A 19,659-nucleotide genomic window follows, 5' to 3' on the forward strand; every position below is an offset into this window, starting at 1 on the left:
CCCTAGTACTACAAATGACTCCAGTTCATTCGATTCAATATTCAACGTTTGACCATCGCAAGTTCTAATACGTCTGTCATGTGACTGGTCGTTACGATGAAAGGGATGCACCGACGTGGAAAGAGACGTAATTCAAATCATTACTGCATGAGTAACTTTCAAGTTACTCATGCAATAATAGTTTGATATTGTTGATTTAATTTATTTTAAAGAATCAACAGCATTATTCGTTATCCCGTTGCATCCGACGGCACGGGGTAAATGACAAGCTTGTAATACTTACCAACAAAAACTTTATTTAGTATATGTATTCCTAACGGGTCTTTAATATATTGCATTGAATAATGTTTGCTATTCCTTGGCCATTTTACCCGAAACAAGTAAAACATGGCGTTAAAAGCTAACCTTCGCTGAGGCACAATGTGTACTTATATTTTGCGTATCTATATTTTTTATTATGTTTGTAATGGTGTGATTTCCAATATGATATTTTCTAAAAAATATACTGACCTATTTTTATAAAAGGGGAACTTATTAATAATATTAAATGTTTAATTCGCAAAAAAATTGACGCACATACAATTTGTGTAATTACTATAGTTACGTAATGTTGTTGTAGCCATGTCTGAATCTCGTAAAATCCGTTCGTCTCTGAAGATAGGAGTGTACTATAGATTTCGGACTTCGTAGCTGGAACAGGGTTGACGAAACGTGGAAAGCGGCTGCTTCCATTGTTTCTAAGTCTCGTTGGATGCTTGGCCTAGCTCCGTTTGCTGCGAGTTCTAATGAATCTGGTGGAAGTTCCCGACGAAAGTGTCTAATGTCGCTATTATATACGCTTTCTAAAATAAAATAAGTGCTTTTGCTCTTCTTATCCTCGACGATTTGGTGGTTAAAAAATATTGTTATTGTCTGTTACCTTTCTTATAAAAATGCTTATGCGTAGCGGTCGTAATTTTAACAGCTGAAAATTCGATATTGTTGCCATGGGGCACTTGTAATCTTGGGCCGCATATTTCACTGGCTTGTCGGATTTCATCGATACTATATAGCACTACTTTCGATTTATATTTATAAAGACGCCGATTGACTTTTATTTGTGGTTGATTTAATAATTACAGTTACCTAATGCGTGCAAATCTCCGATCGTCACGCACGTTGGAGTGACGAATACACTTGTTCAGTTAATCGCTTACAATTGCTAACTCTTTGATTTATTACGTTTTTAACGAGTATTTGCAAGTCTTTTCCTATGCTCGAATGGGTGGTCCCGACAATATATTTTATATTATAAATTAAATAATAATTTTTATATCATTAATCATGAGCGATTATTAAATAGATAAAATGCTAGCGATTAACTAGCATATTTTTTTCAAAATAAACATGATATTACAAGTAAAATATCAGCACGTCTCATGAAAGAGTTGAGCCAAAATTACCGGAAGAACGACGAGCCAATCGATATATTTATATTGTATTTACAAAGAAGCAAAAGACTACGTTTAAAACAAATTGAAATGTTGCTTAAATTATTTATTAAGCTCTTCCATTGTGTAGACATATTTTAAGAAGAATATTCAAACAGCAACACTTGCCACGAACTTTTTTCAGATATAATCGAAAAGAGTTAAGACGAAAATTTCGCGACCAATACAATTTGTTCTTAATAAAAACAAGATTCGCGACAATCTGCTAAAACTACATAAACGGGAAATCCTATTTTACTGATTTTTACTACACTTTCACTTGTAGTTTTTGTTTATATTAATTTATTCATACAAATAAATGCGCTAGACAAAGAATCTACTGTTGTACTATAAAATTTTCATTTTTTTTCTTTGGCAAGATTGTCAGAAGTCTTTTGGTTAAAACTTACTTCTAATTTTATAATTAACTAGCTGATTACCCAGGCGTTGCCCGGGTTTTATTTACCCCAATCTTATGTTAGATAGAAAAAGGAATCAGAAAAGTTTAGTTTAGGCTTAAATGTCATCTGGAGTGCTTATTCGACACTAATCTCGGTCATTTTTGCTCGTATATTTTTCTCCCATTTTCACCTCCCTCCACATGCCGATGTGGGGGTTAACTTGGACTCAAGCGGCTTCCGGAATGTCACTATTCATCTCAGCGACCACTAAAACTATGGATTTAACACTAATATAAGTTTTTACATGTCACTTTCTACCCCTAGAGGCTTAGGGATATTTAGCCCTCACAGTATTTTTCCAAATAGTAAGTAATATATGTACCAAATTTGGTTAAAATTGCTCCAGGCGTTCCATAGTTGTGTTAGAACATACACACACACACACATTATTTTTTTATATATACATATATATATATATATATATATATATATATATATATATATATATATATATATATATATATATATATATATATATATATATATATATATATATTATGAAAAGAATACCTCATTTTAAAATTGTAAAACCAATCGTTACTTGCTTGAAAAAATATTTTTTAATCTATCCTTCCAATCTTTGTGCAAACTTTTGCTTGAATAATTGAAATACTCAGAGGGACATCTTTTTGATGTTGGTCATCAATCTACGATGACAAAGATTTTCCATTTCATCCATGTTTTTTTTGCTGTGTTTTTTTGGAAACATATCATTAAAGATTGTAGAAATATATATCTTTATTTTCCACAATTTTGAACGTATTCTTTAATTATATTTTTATTTTGCAAAATTGAACATATCGTAGACCTGTTTGTATCATACGAACGTCCGATTGAAGCAAAAGATTTACCGGTATCAGAACGTTTTTTTAAAAAAAAAAATTAATTAAAAAAAAATGTTTTTTTTTTAATGTGCGAAATAGCGAATTGTGCGAAAGTCGAACGTTCGAATGTCGAGGGCCGCCTGTATACATATACGTATGTATATATGCACATATATAGAGATTCTAACAAATCTAAAGTTATTAGTATTCAACCAATTTAAAAACTAAACTTCAAATTTTTTTCGAGACTAAATGTTTGGTAGGAAAGATTAAATATTTCTGGAAAAAAATGTTTTACAAGCTGTTTTTTGAAAAGGCTTCATGAAGGCTATCTCTTATAGATCACTTATAATTAAATATGTAAGAAAGATTTAATGTTTTCATGATTTCTATTATTGGAATTTGTTCACTTCCTTAAATTTTTCTTATAAGCACATTCAAATGCTGTGTATCATTTAACTATTGCAATTTTATCAGCTTAAGAAAATGTGTGTATATTTCATCTAAAAACATCTTTATTTATCATTAAATCAGACGCCATACGTATTGAGAATGCATTTCTTGCAAATATAAAATAAATAAATAATAATATTTGTCAATAATATTAAAAAAAACTTCTTTATGAATAAGTCTAATAAGAATTTCGAAAGTCCGATATTCTTGAGTTGTTTAATAAATCAAATATTTTTTTCAAAATTGTTTGCAAAACTATCAGTAATTAAAAAACATATTTTTAAGTTATTTTTAAATTTCAATTAAAAAGTTTGCTGGATGTCATTTAAGTAGTTATTCAAATAAAAATGCCTCTTGAAATATAAACCGTTTAACTTGAAAACCGTATAAAAGTAATACGCATAAAAAGAGAGCCGAGTGTATATATGTACATATGTACATTTTAACCAAGTTTGGTTTGGGGGGTCTCCTAAAACTTAAATATAATATTTTTTTAATAATACAACTCAATATTTATATTAAAAGGAATAAATCATACTATTGTATGTTTTAATCGAAGAACCTTTTATTTGTTACGAATTAAAATTTGTGGCTGGAAGAAAGCAAATATAGCAGATAAATAAAACGGGTAGCATGCAGTTATTTTGCGTGAAAATAACATCTTACGTTCCGTAGTTGTAGAATTCATACTGTAACTTCGGTATTTTTTCATTCAATGCACAAATACAGATTCTTTCATTTAAAATATATTTGTCATAATGTAATAAGATTATTGTGTAAAACGTTTGGCCATCCCTTCCTTCGTTATTATGTGATTTCTTTAATTTTGACTTATACTTTATTTATTTTATGTCTTTGCAGAGATGGTGTTGTGACCCCCCCGATTGACAGGAGCAATCGGTAGGGATGTCAGGCCAGCCGGGCGCAGGGCCGCAAGGCCGCCGCAGCCGGGGGCCTCCGTCGCCCATGTTCAGGTCCGCTTCGCCGTGGGCCCCGAGCCCGCCGCCGCTCATCTCGGGGCCCCGACACTCGTCCGCGCTGGTGTCGCCCGCTCTGGGAGGAATCGGCGGTCGCGGATCCAGGGGCATAGGATCGCCCCTGCCCGCGCCGAGGCCCACTTGGCCCCAGGGTCCGTCGCCCTTTCGACGCCTTCATTCGCCCTCGCCGTCTGTCTCGATATCGCCATACGGAGCCTCGCCGGTGATGTGCCACTCGCCCGAGTACTTCTACTCGTCGCCCTACGACGGAGACTGCGTGGGCGTGGGAGTGCCCCTGGAGCCTCCGCGCCCCTTGCACTACGAAGACGAAGAGCCGAGAGGCCCCTCCACGGCCGAAATCATCGCCAACCAGTCTCAGGACTACGTTGATGAAAAACTCGCCGAATACCAAGCTACTATTCATCTGCTGCAAGGTAAGACTTTATTATATTACTATACCTTTACCTAATTGATAAGTCTGTTTCTCTCTATTGAAACTTTAAATGGCACTATGATATAATTTGGAAACATATTCAAATACTGTTGAAGGGATTTTATAACGTTCAAATTTGATCTATTTCGAACGCTCGTTCAATAATCATAAGAGTTAAGCGAATCAACAGCTTCATATGATTTGATTGAATTATATGAAACATCTCGTTTTGTTAAGTAGGAAAAGTTTAGATGAAGAGGGACAAGTGCCATAATAGTTAGGTGTAGTTGAGGGCGTCACAAAGTATTCACGTGACTAATAAAATACCCAGATAAAAATATTTTTCTCTTAAAATAATATATACAATAGAAAAAAAACATAATTACACAATTGATTTGTTGCACTTTATTGGTAGCTAAGAGTCAATATACATATAAAATGTGATTGTCTTTTCGAAAAATTATTTTGTCATAAGTAGGTCTTGGGCAACTGTTCGATTAAAAACATACATTGAGAATCATTGATACATATTTACAAAAGCACAAATATATACAACCAACGCATGTGACATAATAGAAAAAACGTTTTCTTTGATCGCAAAAGTTATAAATTTTCAATGTTAGGCAATTGCTGCTTTACAGTTACTGGCTTGATATTCTATAATAAATATTACGTTGTCTCGGCCTAAATTCGTATTTTTGTCTTTTTATGCGAGAGGTTCATGATGGAAAATTTACCGATAGCAGCCTTCGCGGAAATTTAATTAATGTATTTACATACATATAAACGGACTTTCACTAAAAATAGTTTACTATTTGGGTCTCTCTTGTTAGTTATTAATATATTATTGATGTTTCCATTAGACATTAATTAAAATCACTCAACCTTGGAGATATTTCTGATAGAAAACCTTTTTTAAATTTATTTTTGTTCTTTTACGACGATCGTTATTTTCAATGACATTTAAGTTGTAAAATTATAAAGGATTTTGGTTTACCACACGCCACAAATGTCATCAAATTTTATTGGAAAAGTTCTATAAATCTCGCTATAAATTTTAAACATGTAGCTATTTATGACAGGTTCATATTGTATTTATAGTATATAAGAAACTCCCTTGAAACTTTTTTCAATTGCTCAATTCAGCCAGCATTTAATAGTAAGTATATTAGAGTAAAATAATTATGCTACTTTAAGCAAATGCCTTTCACTATATAAATTAGTGCATTAACTCGAACTTCCGTGATTAATTAGTTTATCAGATTTATGATTAATTTAATATGTTCCATCGTTTTGTATTGTGTCGATACTGCTCCTTTTATTCAACCAGTGTTAAACATTACATTTCACATCCATGTATTACTATAACTTATAATTAACTCTCCTTTTTAATATGTTTCATCCCAAAGGGTAAATAATTTATTGTTTTATGTATTATATAATACAATATACTGTAGAAAACAATGCAATGCGATCCACTATATCAGCTTCTACTATACAATATGTATCCTACAATGCGACTTTAGTTTAACAATAACTTATTGAGTGTGTATTTATTTTTATAATTTTATATTAGAAAAATACTATTCGAAGTCGATGATACTCTCATATTTACACCATATACTATGCATGTTTTGCGGGGAATCTTGCTGTTGCGCTTTTTTTTCCGGGCATTTATATTTTCCGTTTTTTGATTGCTAAATTGCTATATATAGGCGCATTTTTTATTAACGTCAGTGTCGATTCAATAACCTTATATAATGATTTTATCGACCGATAAAAAAAACACTAGGCTCCATATAAGATTCGACCCCAGCTCTTTTAGATATTAGTCACCGACTTATATCACTGATCTGTTGTGCTTATCTTGTGTTTGCAAATGAAAGTCGAGATGAAAAGACTCAACTGCAAGAAAACATATGATAGCCATATTAAAGAAAAATAGTTTTCATGCGTTGAGAAAAATATGGTAAATTTATAACAACGTATATAGATATACCATATATGCTTTACAAGCAGTTTTACTGAGTTCACAAGGGTTTACAATGTTTTCGATTAAATGTGTGTTATTTGAAAGTAATTGAGAACAAGGAAAATACGGTGGAATGGAATTGGTTCTTGCGTGTAGCTTTATCTGATTGTTCAAGCGATAAGGTTCAAAACATTAGAAAACAATGTTAGTCTTATATAGTGACAATATATTATAGAGCAAAGAAATAGCAAATAATAACTTAATAAATATTTTATAACTGGCTACACGCATAATGAGAACCGCTAGTAATTAAATGGCATGACAATAAATTAAAGAATTCGGCATCTATCTATGTCTTTGAACATTAAAATGGCAGACTCCCTTGTGGAAGAAACATGCTACGAAATTATTTATAATCAATAACGTATTTAAAAATTAGGTAAAGATGTGTAAATGATGGATGTGAAAGTTTAAATACTGCAGTAGGATTAGATGATTTTTTCGCTTACGGTGAATACTAATTATTTACTACAAATATAATATAGACGCTGAAAAACATTATTTAATTCACAGAAACTCAATCAAGCAATAAACTGCATTAAATTAGAGTAGGACGTTCATTAAGTGATATGTTGAAATATGGGGTGAAAATATTGGTGGCGGTATAAAATTCCAAATACGGTTTAAAATACCCTCCTATCTTATTTTGAATAAATATTTTTCTTAGCAGATAATATGAAAGATATCTAAACTCCTTTATTCGCTTTTTATATGATTGTGTGAACAAGTAAGTGTAAATACCAACTACAGTGAAATCTCTTTGTAACGAATACCGAAATAACGAAATTCCCAGTATAACGAATCTTCAATTTGTCCCAGAAAAACTTTCATACAAAATGTTTTCATTGCAACGAAGACTGATCTCAGTATAACAAAATATTTTGATTCGAATTTAAGAGTGACGTTACTACTTGAACCAATATTTGACTTGGCGTGTGCCGGATGTTTTCACAAGCGACATTCAAGGTGCTTCGCCGACCCTCAAACTTTTCTTAACATATTTTATTGTGCTCATTACAGTATCCTTAAAAATGGACAAAAAACGATCTGTCAATCTTGTAATACGTTATTTTGATACTGTAGTAATATAGTAATTAAAAATAAAAAATAATATATCATCTTCCTTACATTCAATATAACGAATTTTAAGTATAACGAAATTTTTTCTTCGGTCACGTAAGCTTTGCTTTACTGAGATTTCACTGTATTAAACTAAATATAAATTTTGAAATAATAAAAAAAACTACGATTCGAGATTGGAGGAAATTGAACTTACATTTATAAATTTCCTAAAAATATAATAGCTCTTAAAATTTTTCTGAGAAAGTATCCAAAAATGTTGTGGTATACGTAAAATAATATCTACTCAAATCTAAAATAAAATCTAAAATTTTCGATAAAATATTTCATGATTCACATCAGTTTATTTTTTGCAGTTCGCGGCATATCAAGTAAATTATTAAATCGCTGCACAAAAATAGAGCTTAACATTTGATTCAGGTGTTTAAGAAAATTTTGCGCTGTTGGGCAATTTTTTATTAAAAACTAATGCACTTTTGTTAAAAATAAATTTAGACGCTTTATTTGAATAAAATTAGTTTTACTAAAGTATCCAATATTAAATTATATTTTTTGATTAAAATTTAACTACATTTGCGACATGCGAGTTTAAAAAGTTTGCAGACCTTTGTCTGCAAACTTTTTAAATTCGCAAGTCGCGAGTTTTCATTATGCGAATATATTAAAATACTGATTAGCTTGTTATATAATTTTCAAAGTCTTTAATAAGTTTGGAGAACACTGATCTAGGATATCCCATTTACTATATCACACCATATGACTGTATACGCCCCATAAATAAAAAGGGATGTGTGAATTGGAAAAAAGGAAAGTAAGCCGTTCCCATGAAACTAAAACCAATCGATTTCTGCTTCCAATTCATGTGATTCAGGCTACAAAGGCACTAAAAATCTGTTACATTGAATAAAGTTTTGTTTATTTTGATGATAACCAAATTACAACAACGGAAAAACTTGCGCTCGCGAAAAAGTTTACCCGTTCACGTTTTCACAAACACGCTTCCAATGACGTACATTCATATAATCGGTATGGTATACGTATGGTCAGATTTCGTCACTATTCTACGTTGGCTATCGATTGAAGTTGTGTTTAGTTTGACGCTAACCAAATTACAACAACTGTTAAACTCGCTCTCGCGAATAAGTTTACCATTCACGTTTTCACAAACACACTTCTCAATGACGTACGTCTATCCGTTCATTGCGGTATACCAACGGTCAGATTTCGTCACTTGTCTACCTTTGCGATGTTTGAAAAGTTACAGACGCACCGCGCGATATATCGGGCGCGGTTCGTAGACCCGATCGCGCTATTTTTCATATATGGGTCACAGCTTTGCGTTCTGTACGACAGTTTGGCACAATTTTTTACATCTCGGCGGAGGAAAGTCGGAGGTCTTGCGGTCTTCCGATACATCTACATACATATACATCGGGATATTTTTTTTCCCACACTGAGCCGGAATAAATCTAATGGGCTGGACGGCTGCCAGTGGTGCCGGACCGGCCCACGCGTATTATACTCCGATATTTGTTTGGTCGACCTTTTAATATAGTTTTGATGAAAAAGCAAACACCTTCCGCAGTGCTGCTACTCTGCCGGTGATCTAGCGATAGGAGAGGATCCCTCCTCTCCTGGGCGCTAGCGCTTAAGTACCCCATCAATCTTGCGCTCTTGATGGGATTAGCGATGTTTTGCATTCTTGAAGCGTATTTTGCACATCAATTATTTAGAGATGTTGCGAAAAAGACTCGATCTTGTATTTTAGTTGCTTTTGATGTCGATTGTTTTGGCATCTAAATACTTTGAAGACGTTTAGGATAAATGGAATAATTTTTTAATTTTTATAAATTAAGATTTTCTGCTATTTGTATTATCATTTCATTAGAGAGTAAAAGTTTTACAAAAGAATACTCGCCATGCTACAATACTAGTAAAAATGGAATCGGCGTTTCTACTTGATTGGAAACGCTGTCGATTTCGCATAGAAACTATCAAGCTTCAGTTGCAACAAAATTGGGTACTATAACGGTCGTATTTATTTTTAATCCCGTTTCTTCTATACCGTAGGGATAATTGTGGCTGAAATTTACCACCAACTGTTTATTGAGATAATATGACGTTCACGACGAAGAAAAAAGTAGAATTTTCTAAGATATACGGCTCGTATTCGTATTTCTATTCTAGCGTATTTTTACTAGGAGGGTTAGGTTACAGTTTATTGCTTTATCGGCGTAGCGTCTACTCAATGAAGCACTTTTTGAAATTTCTAAGGGGCGGTGTCGACAATCTGTCAATACTTGTTGTATTACGACTGCCCTAGAGTCGCGATCGCGTCCCTTGTTGTTTACCGTCGCGGCCAGGACGTCAGGAATACCTGAAAATATTCACTCAACGCCTCAGTAAATATACTTCTCTGGAAAAATACCTCACGACTGGCTATAATAAATATATATTCCATTACCTAAAAAGAGTAATTCGAATATGTACAGCGACTTCAGACTTATCAGTTAGTGCAGGGCTTCCCAAACTTTTTCAGCGACGGAACACTTAGCAAATCCGAAAACTTTGGCGGAACACTTAGCTTATTTTTTAGGTTGGGTAATTCATAATACCTAGTATAAATAAAAATAAAAAATGTTGAAAAAGAAATATCATTTATTTAATAAACATAAAAATTCAAATAAATAAAACTCCTAATGACTCTGATGATTTTGGGTTCTTAAATTACAATTTTTTTTATATCAGGCATAATATTGATCAGTTGTATTCTCAGTTTTTAGATTATTTTCTTCTTCGATGATAGATGTATCAGTAGAAGTATTAGATGTATCAGTAGAAGTATTTGAATAATATGTAAATTCTATAATATTTTTTTTTGTCAAAATGGAAAAAAATCTGTAAAAAGATTTATGAACAATTTTTATGTATTAGCAAGACTAACAATTTTTTTAACTTACTCCAAATTTTTGTGAAATATCTACTTAGGCTCCGCGGAACACCTATTTTGGATCCGCGGAACACTGGTGTTCCGCGGAACATAGTTTGGGTAACCATGAGTTAGTGAATTACTAATAGAGGACCTAATTTTAAACGGGCTACATCACAAATATGTAAGCTTCCTAAAAATCTGTCATCTGTCAGCTGTAATAAGCATTAAAGGTGATCAAACAGAAAAATTCCAATAGAGAGAGGTGTCAGACAGGAATGTGTTGCTTTTCTTAATCTTTTCAATATATACTCCATAACCATATTTAAAGAAGGCAAAAAATAATTAAAATCGGTGGTGAGCCAATTAACCACATTTGTTATGTCGATGACATATTAATAATTGTTTATATGATATATTTAATATTTTTTATATAGATATTATAATTTTTGTGGAGACCGTTGACGACCCTAAATAGTGTAAATAAAGAATGTATAAGGCCTACGAATAACCATCAATAAAATAAAATTTATGGTAATAAGAAAGTTTCCCGTGGGTCCAGTGAGCTTTTAATTATAGTAGAGAGTGTGAAGCATTTAAAATACCTGAGTAGTTAGATAAACAACTAAGAGGAGAAAGTTAGTATTGAAATCTAGTCATTTTTTTTAAATTTAAAGCTGGCTTCACAAATAAGGCTTATATCTAATTACCAGAATATATGTAATTCATAAAGTGCTATGTCTAGTTAGTGTTCTTGTATGGATGTGAGGCCTAGACTTTAGAAAATTAATACAAGTAATAGACTGAAAGCGTTTACATAGTTTTCTAGACGTTTGCTTACAGTTTCATGGAGTGTCAGTCTCTAATGACCGAATTCTTATCATGATATGACGCGGCCGAGAACTACTTTCAACCATCAAATACATGGAGTACATATAGGAACTTATTTATATTTCAAAATGTAAATTTTGTAAAAAGTTGTTTAAGTGTATATTTGCTAACTCCACTTTTCAATGAAAATGACTTAACAATGTCTTCTTGTACCTTTAATCGAAATACACATACTCAAAAAATTGCTACCTCCAAAATCTCCAATTAAACACAAAAATTTAATATCAAGAAAATTGAAATATTGTTTTATTTTCCTATTTTCAAGTTGTCTATTTAGTTTTTTGTGTCTCCTGTAAAGTTGTTAAATATGGAGTTAGCAATTTTACTTTAAGACAACTATAAATTGGTTATGAAACATATGCATATGGGCGGGGATGTCAGCCGAATAGTGCTTCGTGCAATAAGGACTAGGAGGTATACTTGTAACTAATCAATAAGGAAATAACCGAATTCTGGAATCTTACATGACACCAGAAGAAAAATAATATATAGTTTACTATATAAACTGTGATGCCACATAATAGTTTATGCATTTAAAGGTAGCCCAATGACCTTGTCATTGAAGCTCTATGAATAACAAATAAACAACTTTTTTATTAAAGGATTGGCGACTATCATAGAATATTATCTTTTAGTTGATAAATATATTTTGGTTACTCGTTCTAGGTACATACGTAAGCATATTTTGAATATCTGAGAGCATTCTAGTGATGTTATAATTAAACGACAAAAGCCAAATTCTATTCAGAAATATCTTGGCAGATTCTTGAAACATGCGTTTTTACATCCAATACCAAAGATTCACATTGTTTACTTGTCTATTCACAAATAAATATATTGAATGTATTATATATGTTTTAATTGTATGTATAAGTATACATATTTTAAATGAAGATCAAATTTAAAATTTGTATTTATAAAAAAAATCATATATTTACAATATTTTTATTTTGGATATTGGTGAAACAAAATAAAAAATCTAGGTCGCAGCTGCAACCACCAATCACCAAGAACATATTTTGATGTTTTTATTATATTATATATTAACAACAATTTTCTTGAGAGATATACGACTCTCTAAAATTTCAAAACTGATCCCTTCTCTTATAAATCATTTGTGTCAGTAGCTCGTTTAGTTAACAAAACAGTTTAAGAAGCTTGGTGGTTAATTTTTTGTAGACTGAAATTTAATTATGTTGTTGACTTTACGGGGCCTTATAGGCTTGCTGCCGTTGCGCTTTTATAGCCAGTCAAGTCGTAAATAAGCATCAAAGCATGAAAAGAAAAACAATAAAGAGCCAATCTCAGTCTTTTTTGATATGAAAATTACCGGAACGCTGATGGAAAATCGTATCGTAAGGGACGATGCCAAGAAAAGTAGCGCTAAATAGAAACTGACATGCTGGAATTATGACAAATTGCGAACACGGTCATTTGCGATATAATTATTGACAGTTGAATTTCTTAAAATAAAATCAACACATCACAAAGCCTATAATAAATATACTATATTGATCGTTACAGCTGTTGCGAAGATTACGCAATGCCAAATTATTTTTATCTTGTGCACGTGATGGATATTGAACCGGGTCTTATAAACGATTAAATCAATAAATTATTTTTAAGGGTAGTTTAGAAATACACAAACTTACTCTAGATTTGTTTTCGAATACATTAAGTATTGATATTTATGCTTGTTCTTTTATATAAATACAATAGATACGATACACAGAAGGATGAGAATCGAATTATATAGAAAACCGTTGCTTGTTGCAAAAATCTAGTAAGAGGAAAGGATTAAGGATTTTGTCAAATATTTTGGTTGTCTTAATTTAGCGAGAATCGTTTCTTAAAACAGCCCATAATAGTGGAAGGTCTCAGAATAGCTTAATTTTCACAGTCCCAATAGGTTCATATTATTAATAGTAGACCTTCACATTTACTTTTATTAATATTTATTTAAAAATAAACAGCAAAAGACATTTGTGATTTAGCATGCCAAACAAATAAATCATCGTACCCACTGCTCTTATCGGTTTCATTCATCAACAACTTTAACTTTTTGCAAAACTCTATTGTTAGGTCACTTTTTTTTCTAAAATGAAGACAATTCCACAAAAATACTTTTAAGGAAGAGCAATAACAATATTTGTTTTATTCAATAAAAATATAATGAAAGTAAAAATTTCTAATTAGACGATAAAAAAACCCAACTAGATCATCGTTTGCTTTTTGATTAATTTGTCATATGCAATGATATACAAAGAACACTGTTTAATTACAAATTACAAATATTTTAAAATTATTTTAAATTTGCACAATAGTTTAAATATGGCCGTACAACACGTGCAATAAATTGATATTATAATATATGCACATAGATACGTACTGCATCGTTCTAGCCGTGGTGCTGCGACTTCAAGTCGTTCTAGGTCGAATTGAACTCTTGGATGACTGTTTGGCTGGACCAAATCGGACGAGCGAAGTGGAAGCGACTTCCGTTTTCTGAACTTTTTGCTGAATCCCACGAATTCTTAAGAAGTTGTAGTAAAAGTCCCGAACTGAAGCAAATTCAAGTAATTTTTTTGACTGTGTTCCAGCCTAAATAAAAGAAATGGGAGTCGATCAACGATTCTCCACTCCCTTGCTTCCTTGACCAATCTAAATGATTTGAGGTGGAACTGGAATCTTTCTTTTCATCTTATTATATTAGGATATTTTAGCTGTTCGAGAGGTGCTTGTGCTTGGCGCTGAATAATTTCGGCAAGCATGGAATTATATGTCACTATCTTATATCGTAGAACGTTTTCTTATAGCAGATTGGGGAAAGGAAAGATGATGTTACTTTTTCTCGATATTCTAACGAATATGGATGAATTTTTTATGATTTATTTGCGTGATTCCTCATGAGTTAGTTACACCTCATTCTGTGGTCACAATAAGATGCATTATAATTATATATTATATGTATTTTAAGGTTTGCAGTCTGTAAGACGCAGGTGAAAACTAGTGAGAATTTTATTAGATTATTTTACATATATTGCGGCTACTATAATGGGCGAGATGTTTTCTCCAAGAAGTGGCGGAGATGATGGCGGAGGGATTTTGTCGGTGGAAGATCCTCAGAGGTCTTGTAGGTGGCGTGGCAGCGAGTGTATGTTGTGGTTGATCCCTCTCTGGTGCGAGCGTCCATGACAGTATATTGTCCACATTTGCTTGATGGATATCTCCGAGGTGAATTGCGTAACGGGAATATTGTGGCCTCACGGTGCTATTTGTCTTCCGGTGATATATTGTTTCCCGTGACCGTACATAACAAATAAATATTCTGCAAAATATTCATTCAATGCATTGGAGAATCCTTTGGTATTTATGAGGGAACCCTTTAGCTCTAACCGTAACGAGAGCCTCTGTGTGATCGCACTATTGTTAAATAATCACTTTTGGTCACAGTATTTACGCGAGTAAGTTCTTTATAAACCGGAGCCTGTGTGGTCCCATAGTATTTATTAAAAGTTTTAAAGGCAATAAGTTTCAATGAGTCAAAACTAGAAGTTTTAAAAAATAGAGGTTTTTTAATACAGCTTATTAGAATTTCTAGATATTAAGCAGGTGCTTAGAATTTAGGTTGCATCAATCCGACAGCTATGGAATTGTAGTTTCACTACTTGATATTACTCGAATACAGAATATGCTAGCCATTTTTTGTGCCTATATTTATATTTAAAAGCACATATTCTTTCGCTATTTATACTGTTCACCCTAGTTAATATTTTAGGGTTAATTGCATGTGACCACGCTGATGTTCTATTGACCCTCGTTTCTTTTAGGCAGGCCGGCAAAATGCGGTTTTAAAAAAATAGTTTCTATGGTTCTTTTAACAAATCTTGTACAAACTAATTGCAAAACGCGACGATTATGGATGGTCCTACAGTAACTTATAAATTATTGAAAAAATAACTATTTTTATTATTCTTTGTAAAAGATATATTTATTTATATTTTCAGTTTCAATATTGTTTTAGGAACTAATTACTGAAAATATGCACCACTTGGCAGAAATGAATGCTCTCTTATTAGAAATTAATAATTTAATTACAATGGATTTTTTTCTGGAATTATTTCAGATACATGATTTACATAGACTTTTTTATTGCTATCCAAAACACAAATCAAAATAGCGTATTTTTAACATGCATCTACTGTTGTTTCCTATGAGGGATTATTTTTGTTTCTAATCTATAATATTTTTCTTTCGCTGTTTTAATAGAAATGTAATAAGTAACTGATTTAATGAAAAATCAGCATGTGAATGTGTTTAGGACTGCGATAGAATTATTAAAGGTTTGGATGATTTCTTAGTATATCCCACATAGATGCATAGTCACGTCATCTTCAATGTCTGACAGTCTGACGAATCCGACTAGCCAACGCATGCACTACATAAATGTATATACATTACCAACATATTGTAAGTTTACATTGAGTCTATCGAAATCGCCGCAAATAGCCCGTCGCGCTACCGATTTAGTTATACCCTCTCTCCACCTCAACCAAAGAATTTACTCTCACTCTCACTCTGTACGTGGTCCTGGTTAATCCCATTTATTAGATGGCGTCGAGTAGTTTCCTTCATCTGGGTGCAAACTCCAGAAATAGTCTCGATGATAATGAATACCGCAGTTACAGAAGATGATAACCGAGTCTAATACTCAAGGACGTTTCGGTTACGCCCGAGAAATTTAAAACCTTATTACTATCGTTTAGTAATAATAAACCATCGTTTTTACGGTCCGACGCCTTGCCAACTGGCACTGGATCTGCTTGGTGAGATAATGGAGACGCGTTCGATTGCATATTGACAAATTCACACAAATATAATCCTATGTGTGAATCCATATTATTAATTTACTCGCAATTATATTTTAAGTTGCACTTATTAAGGATATATTCAATCGATTAAGTGAACAAGAACCATGTGAACTTTATTATCACTGTAATTGTGTATGAACCTTTTTGTTAAAGAATAGTAGTTGCCTCTTAATAAACTGCTTATCTATCAACTGCATAGCTTAAATACCATTTGTAAACCCGTAGTTGTTAATATGTTTTTTGGTGCATGACAAGCACTTTTGGCAGATCTCTTGCTCGAACCAGAATTACGTCAATTTCGAGAATGCTCCACCAGCAAAGACACTTTTGAATATGATGTAATTTAAATGCATAACCGACATATACGTGGTTCATCAGAGTATCATCCTCGATTAACAATGTACTCTTCTATTTTGATACCAGAGTTATTATATTTATAGAATGCTCATTGCAATAACAACGGTAGGACACTTAGCTGCGTTAGTAGCCGGATTATTGACCATGAAAGTTTAAAGTTTGATGGTCAAGTTCAAGCCCTTAATGATATTAAGACTGGATTGCAACAAGATATCGAACACACGACGAATCCACTTGAGGTTTTGACGTGTATTTTTAGGAAGCGACCAAATGAGGACGGTGTGTGGTGCAGGAAACACGCACACATACATACATGTTTTTTTTAGTGTTTGCATACTCGGAAATGCTTTACAGCTGGTCGTAGAATGACCGATTGATGGTTTACAGATACTTTTTGCGCTCGCCAATCAATCGTTTATTGTTGGTGATAAAATTATAAGATCAGTTAATGTTTTAATGATTACATTTTGTTGATAATGACAGGCGAAACAGTAAGTTCGTGATAGCGATTGACAGATGAAGAAAATATGTGCGATGTGGCGCTTGTGCCTTATAAACCAAAATAACGGATGATCTTGAGGTTTAAGTTTTAAGTCTCTTGTTTTTTTATCTTATCAATTGGGCATACACTGTTTTCAATTGAAGTATTTTGCCTGTATCGTCCTATTTTGAGGAATGATTTTCTGTCATATATATGGATAAGTGTAGGTAATGACACGATTTTATTGCTTTTGACGTTAATTTTTTCCGTCTGAGAAGGGATAATTGTTTTTTGCGCTATCCTATTGGTCAAAATTCGGTTTAGATGTGCTTTATTCGATTCTCTCTCGTAATATTGTTATAAAAAGTCTTAATAGAAACGCTTGATAATCGAGCGTTTTCACCGCGATGGCACGATTTTATTGCTTTTGCTTTTGGCCCTGATTATAACAATAGTGAAAGGGGCAATAAGATAACAATATTGCCAGCCGTACCTCGAGAACAATAAACCAATACAGCCCTGTGTATTTCCATATACCAGTTTCCCCTTCAGTGCTACCGACCAATCACAGGACAGAAATTTAAGAGTATCCGTTGATCACGCGTTATACGATGTTATGTTACACCGACAGTTGTAAATAAATATACTGTAATTGTCATTATTTTCGATTTTTGTATTCCATTTTTACTATTTTAGATTGAGGCACATACTCGTCTGAAAGGAATATCAGCGATTCTGTGTTTTCCTTATTCTTAAAACAATGATGAACCATTTAAAAGATCGTGCATCTCAACACAATTTCTTTAATACACTATCCGGTCCAGGACCGGCTGGGGGTTTTGCGGGGCCCGTTTAGTTATGATATGTATGTATAAAGAGACGCAACCTTTCTGCAGTATATATGGCCTTTATACGCGGGGACTCAAAATTCCGACATCTCTGATCCGGTCTTCAATCAACAGCATCTTTATTATCCATCTTCCACGTATTCTCTGTATGTAAGATATATAACTTTGATATACATGTGTATATAAAGTCTCGATTAACGGCCGTTACTCATCGTTTTAGTTATTACACCTCTTATTTTTATTGGAACACCATATCATCGGAATGGACCGCATTGAATGTGCTCGTTGCACTCGAAACCGAATCGGAAGACTTTGATCTCAAACTAATCGACGCCCACTGACTAAAGAACAGATTTTGCTCGAGTGACCTCATAGAAGTTTCGCAAGCTTCGATGGTTGGTTTTCATTGTCCAATGCCAAGACCTACCTCTTTACACCTTCGCAAATACCTGACCCTTAGGTTTCTACATTCAAGTTGAAGTACACTATCAGTTAATTGTATTTCGCCGGAATTGGTAACACTCTCACACTGGAAGATTATTAGTCTTGTTCCTTCCACCTTCATTCACTTAACCGTTGATTTAAACCAGACACAGGTGTATTTATACTGTATGTGTATACACAAAAATTTAAAGTGCTATCCATCTAACCAGAGACATTAAATCAAACTGATTAATGGACGCCTACATTTAAATGGCCCTTTGTTTGTTCAATTTTCGCATGCGTATATCACATTTTTCAAAGTATTAGTATAATATAAACTCAGGCTCTAATTGACAGTTTTAATTTATTCATTATGGATTGACTCCAAAGCGGTAGATAATATGAATTTATTGACTGGCGCTTTCTGGGGTTGCCAAGTGTTCTGAAATATGCCGATGGCTTTGTTTTATTTTCATCCGAGGACTTGATGCGTTGAAAAATGAAAGCGATTCGCTTTTAAAACGTTCGTCAGATGTCACATTGATGCAATTTTTTAATTATTATTTTAATAGTGTATCTGTCTGTATAGTAATCTAAATAAATATGTGTACAATGAATTTTTAAAAGTCTATTTTGATTCTTTGAAAATTAATATATTGTTACTTTTAAATTAGTATTATTATTTGTATTAAATTAAATTTACCAGTAAATGTAGAATATAGGCAATGTTTTTGTATGAAAATAACTATAAGTATTTTCAACGCCAGAAAAGTGTAGGTTGAGTCTGAAAGCGTTTCGCCCCCGGACGTTATTTGCGTAATGGAAATATGTGTATAGGAGCGTTTTAGAATCATCTTTTATTGTCTATTTTATTAGTTAACGGTCGCGTCTCATAGTTATTTTGTGAACGTGTCAACTATTTTTTATACATATTTTTGAAGATTAAAAGCGTCCGAATCAATCGAGAGCGATTGCTGTAACTTTTTACTATCTATAAAAATATAGCGAGGCTAAAAATATTTGTTTAGTATAGAATTTCTACCCCATACTGCGATTTTTGACACGTGTGAATATCACTACTATCACTGACCCATTTTGAAAGGCGATGGTTAATTGTTGGCACAAGTCAA

General features: G+C 32.9%; 1 protein-coding gene across 1 annotated transcript in view; it reads left to right on the forward strand.

Annotated features, from left to right (window-relative positions):
* Positions 1-19,659, forward strand: part of Msp300 (Muscle-specific protein 300 kDa) — a 151,882-nt gene that overhangs the window by 1,307 nt on the left and 130,916 nt on the right. Inside the window, exon 2 of the mRNA XM_088182741.1 lies at positions 4,069-4,618. Coding sequence (XP_088038867.1) covers positions 4,114-4,618 — 505 coding nt within the window. The 5' untranslated portion in view covers positions 4,069-4,113. The remainder of the gene's footprint in view (positions 1-4,068; positions 4,619-19,659) is intronic.

The sequence above is a fragment of the Plectrocnemia conspersa genome, unplaced genomic scaffold (assembly GCF_051122295.1).
Source record: "Plectrocnemia conspersa isolate PC_06_02 unplaced genomic scaffold, ASM5112229v1 ptg000003l, whole genome shotgun sequence".
Classification (NCBI taxonomy): domain Eukaryota; kingdom Metazoa; phylum Arthropoda; class Insecta; order Trichoptera; family Polycentropodidae; genus Plectrocnemia; species Plectrocnemia conspersa.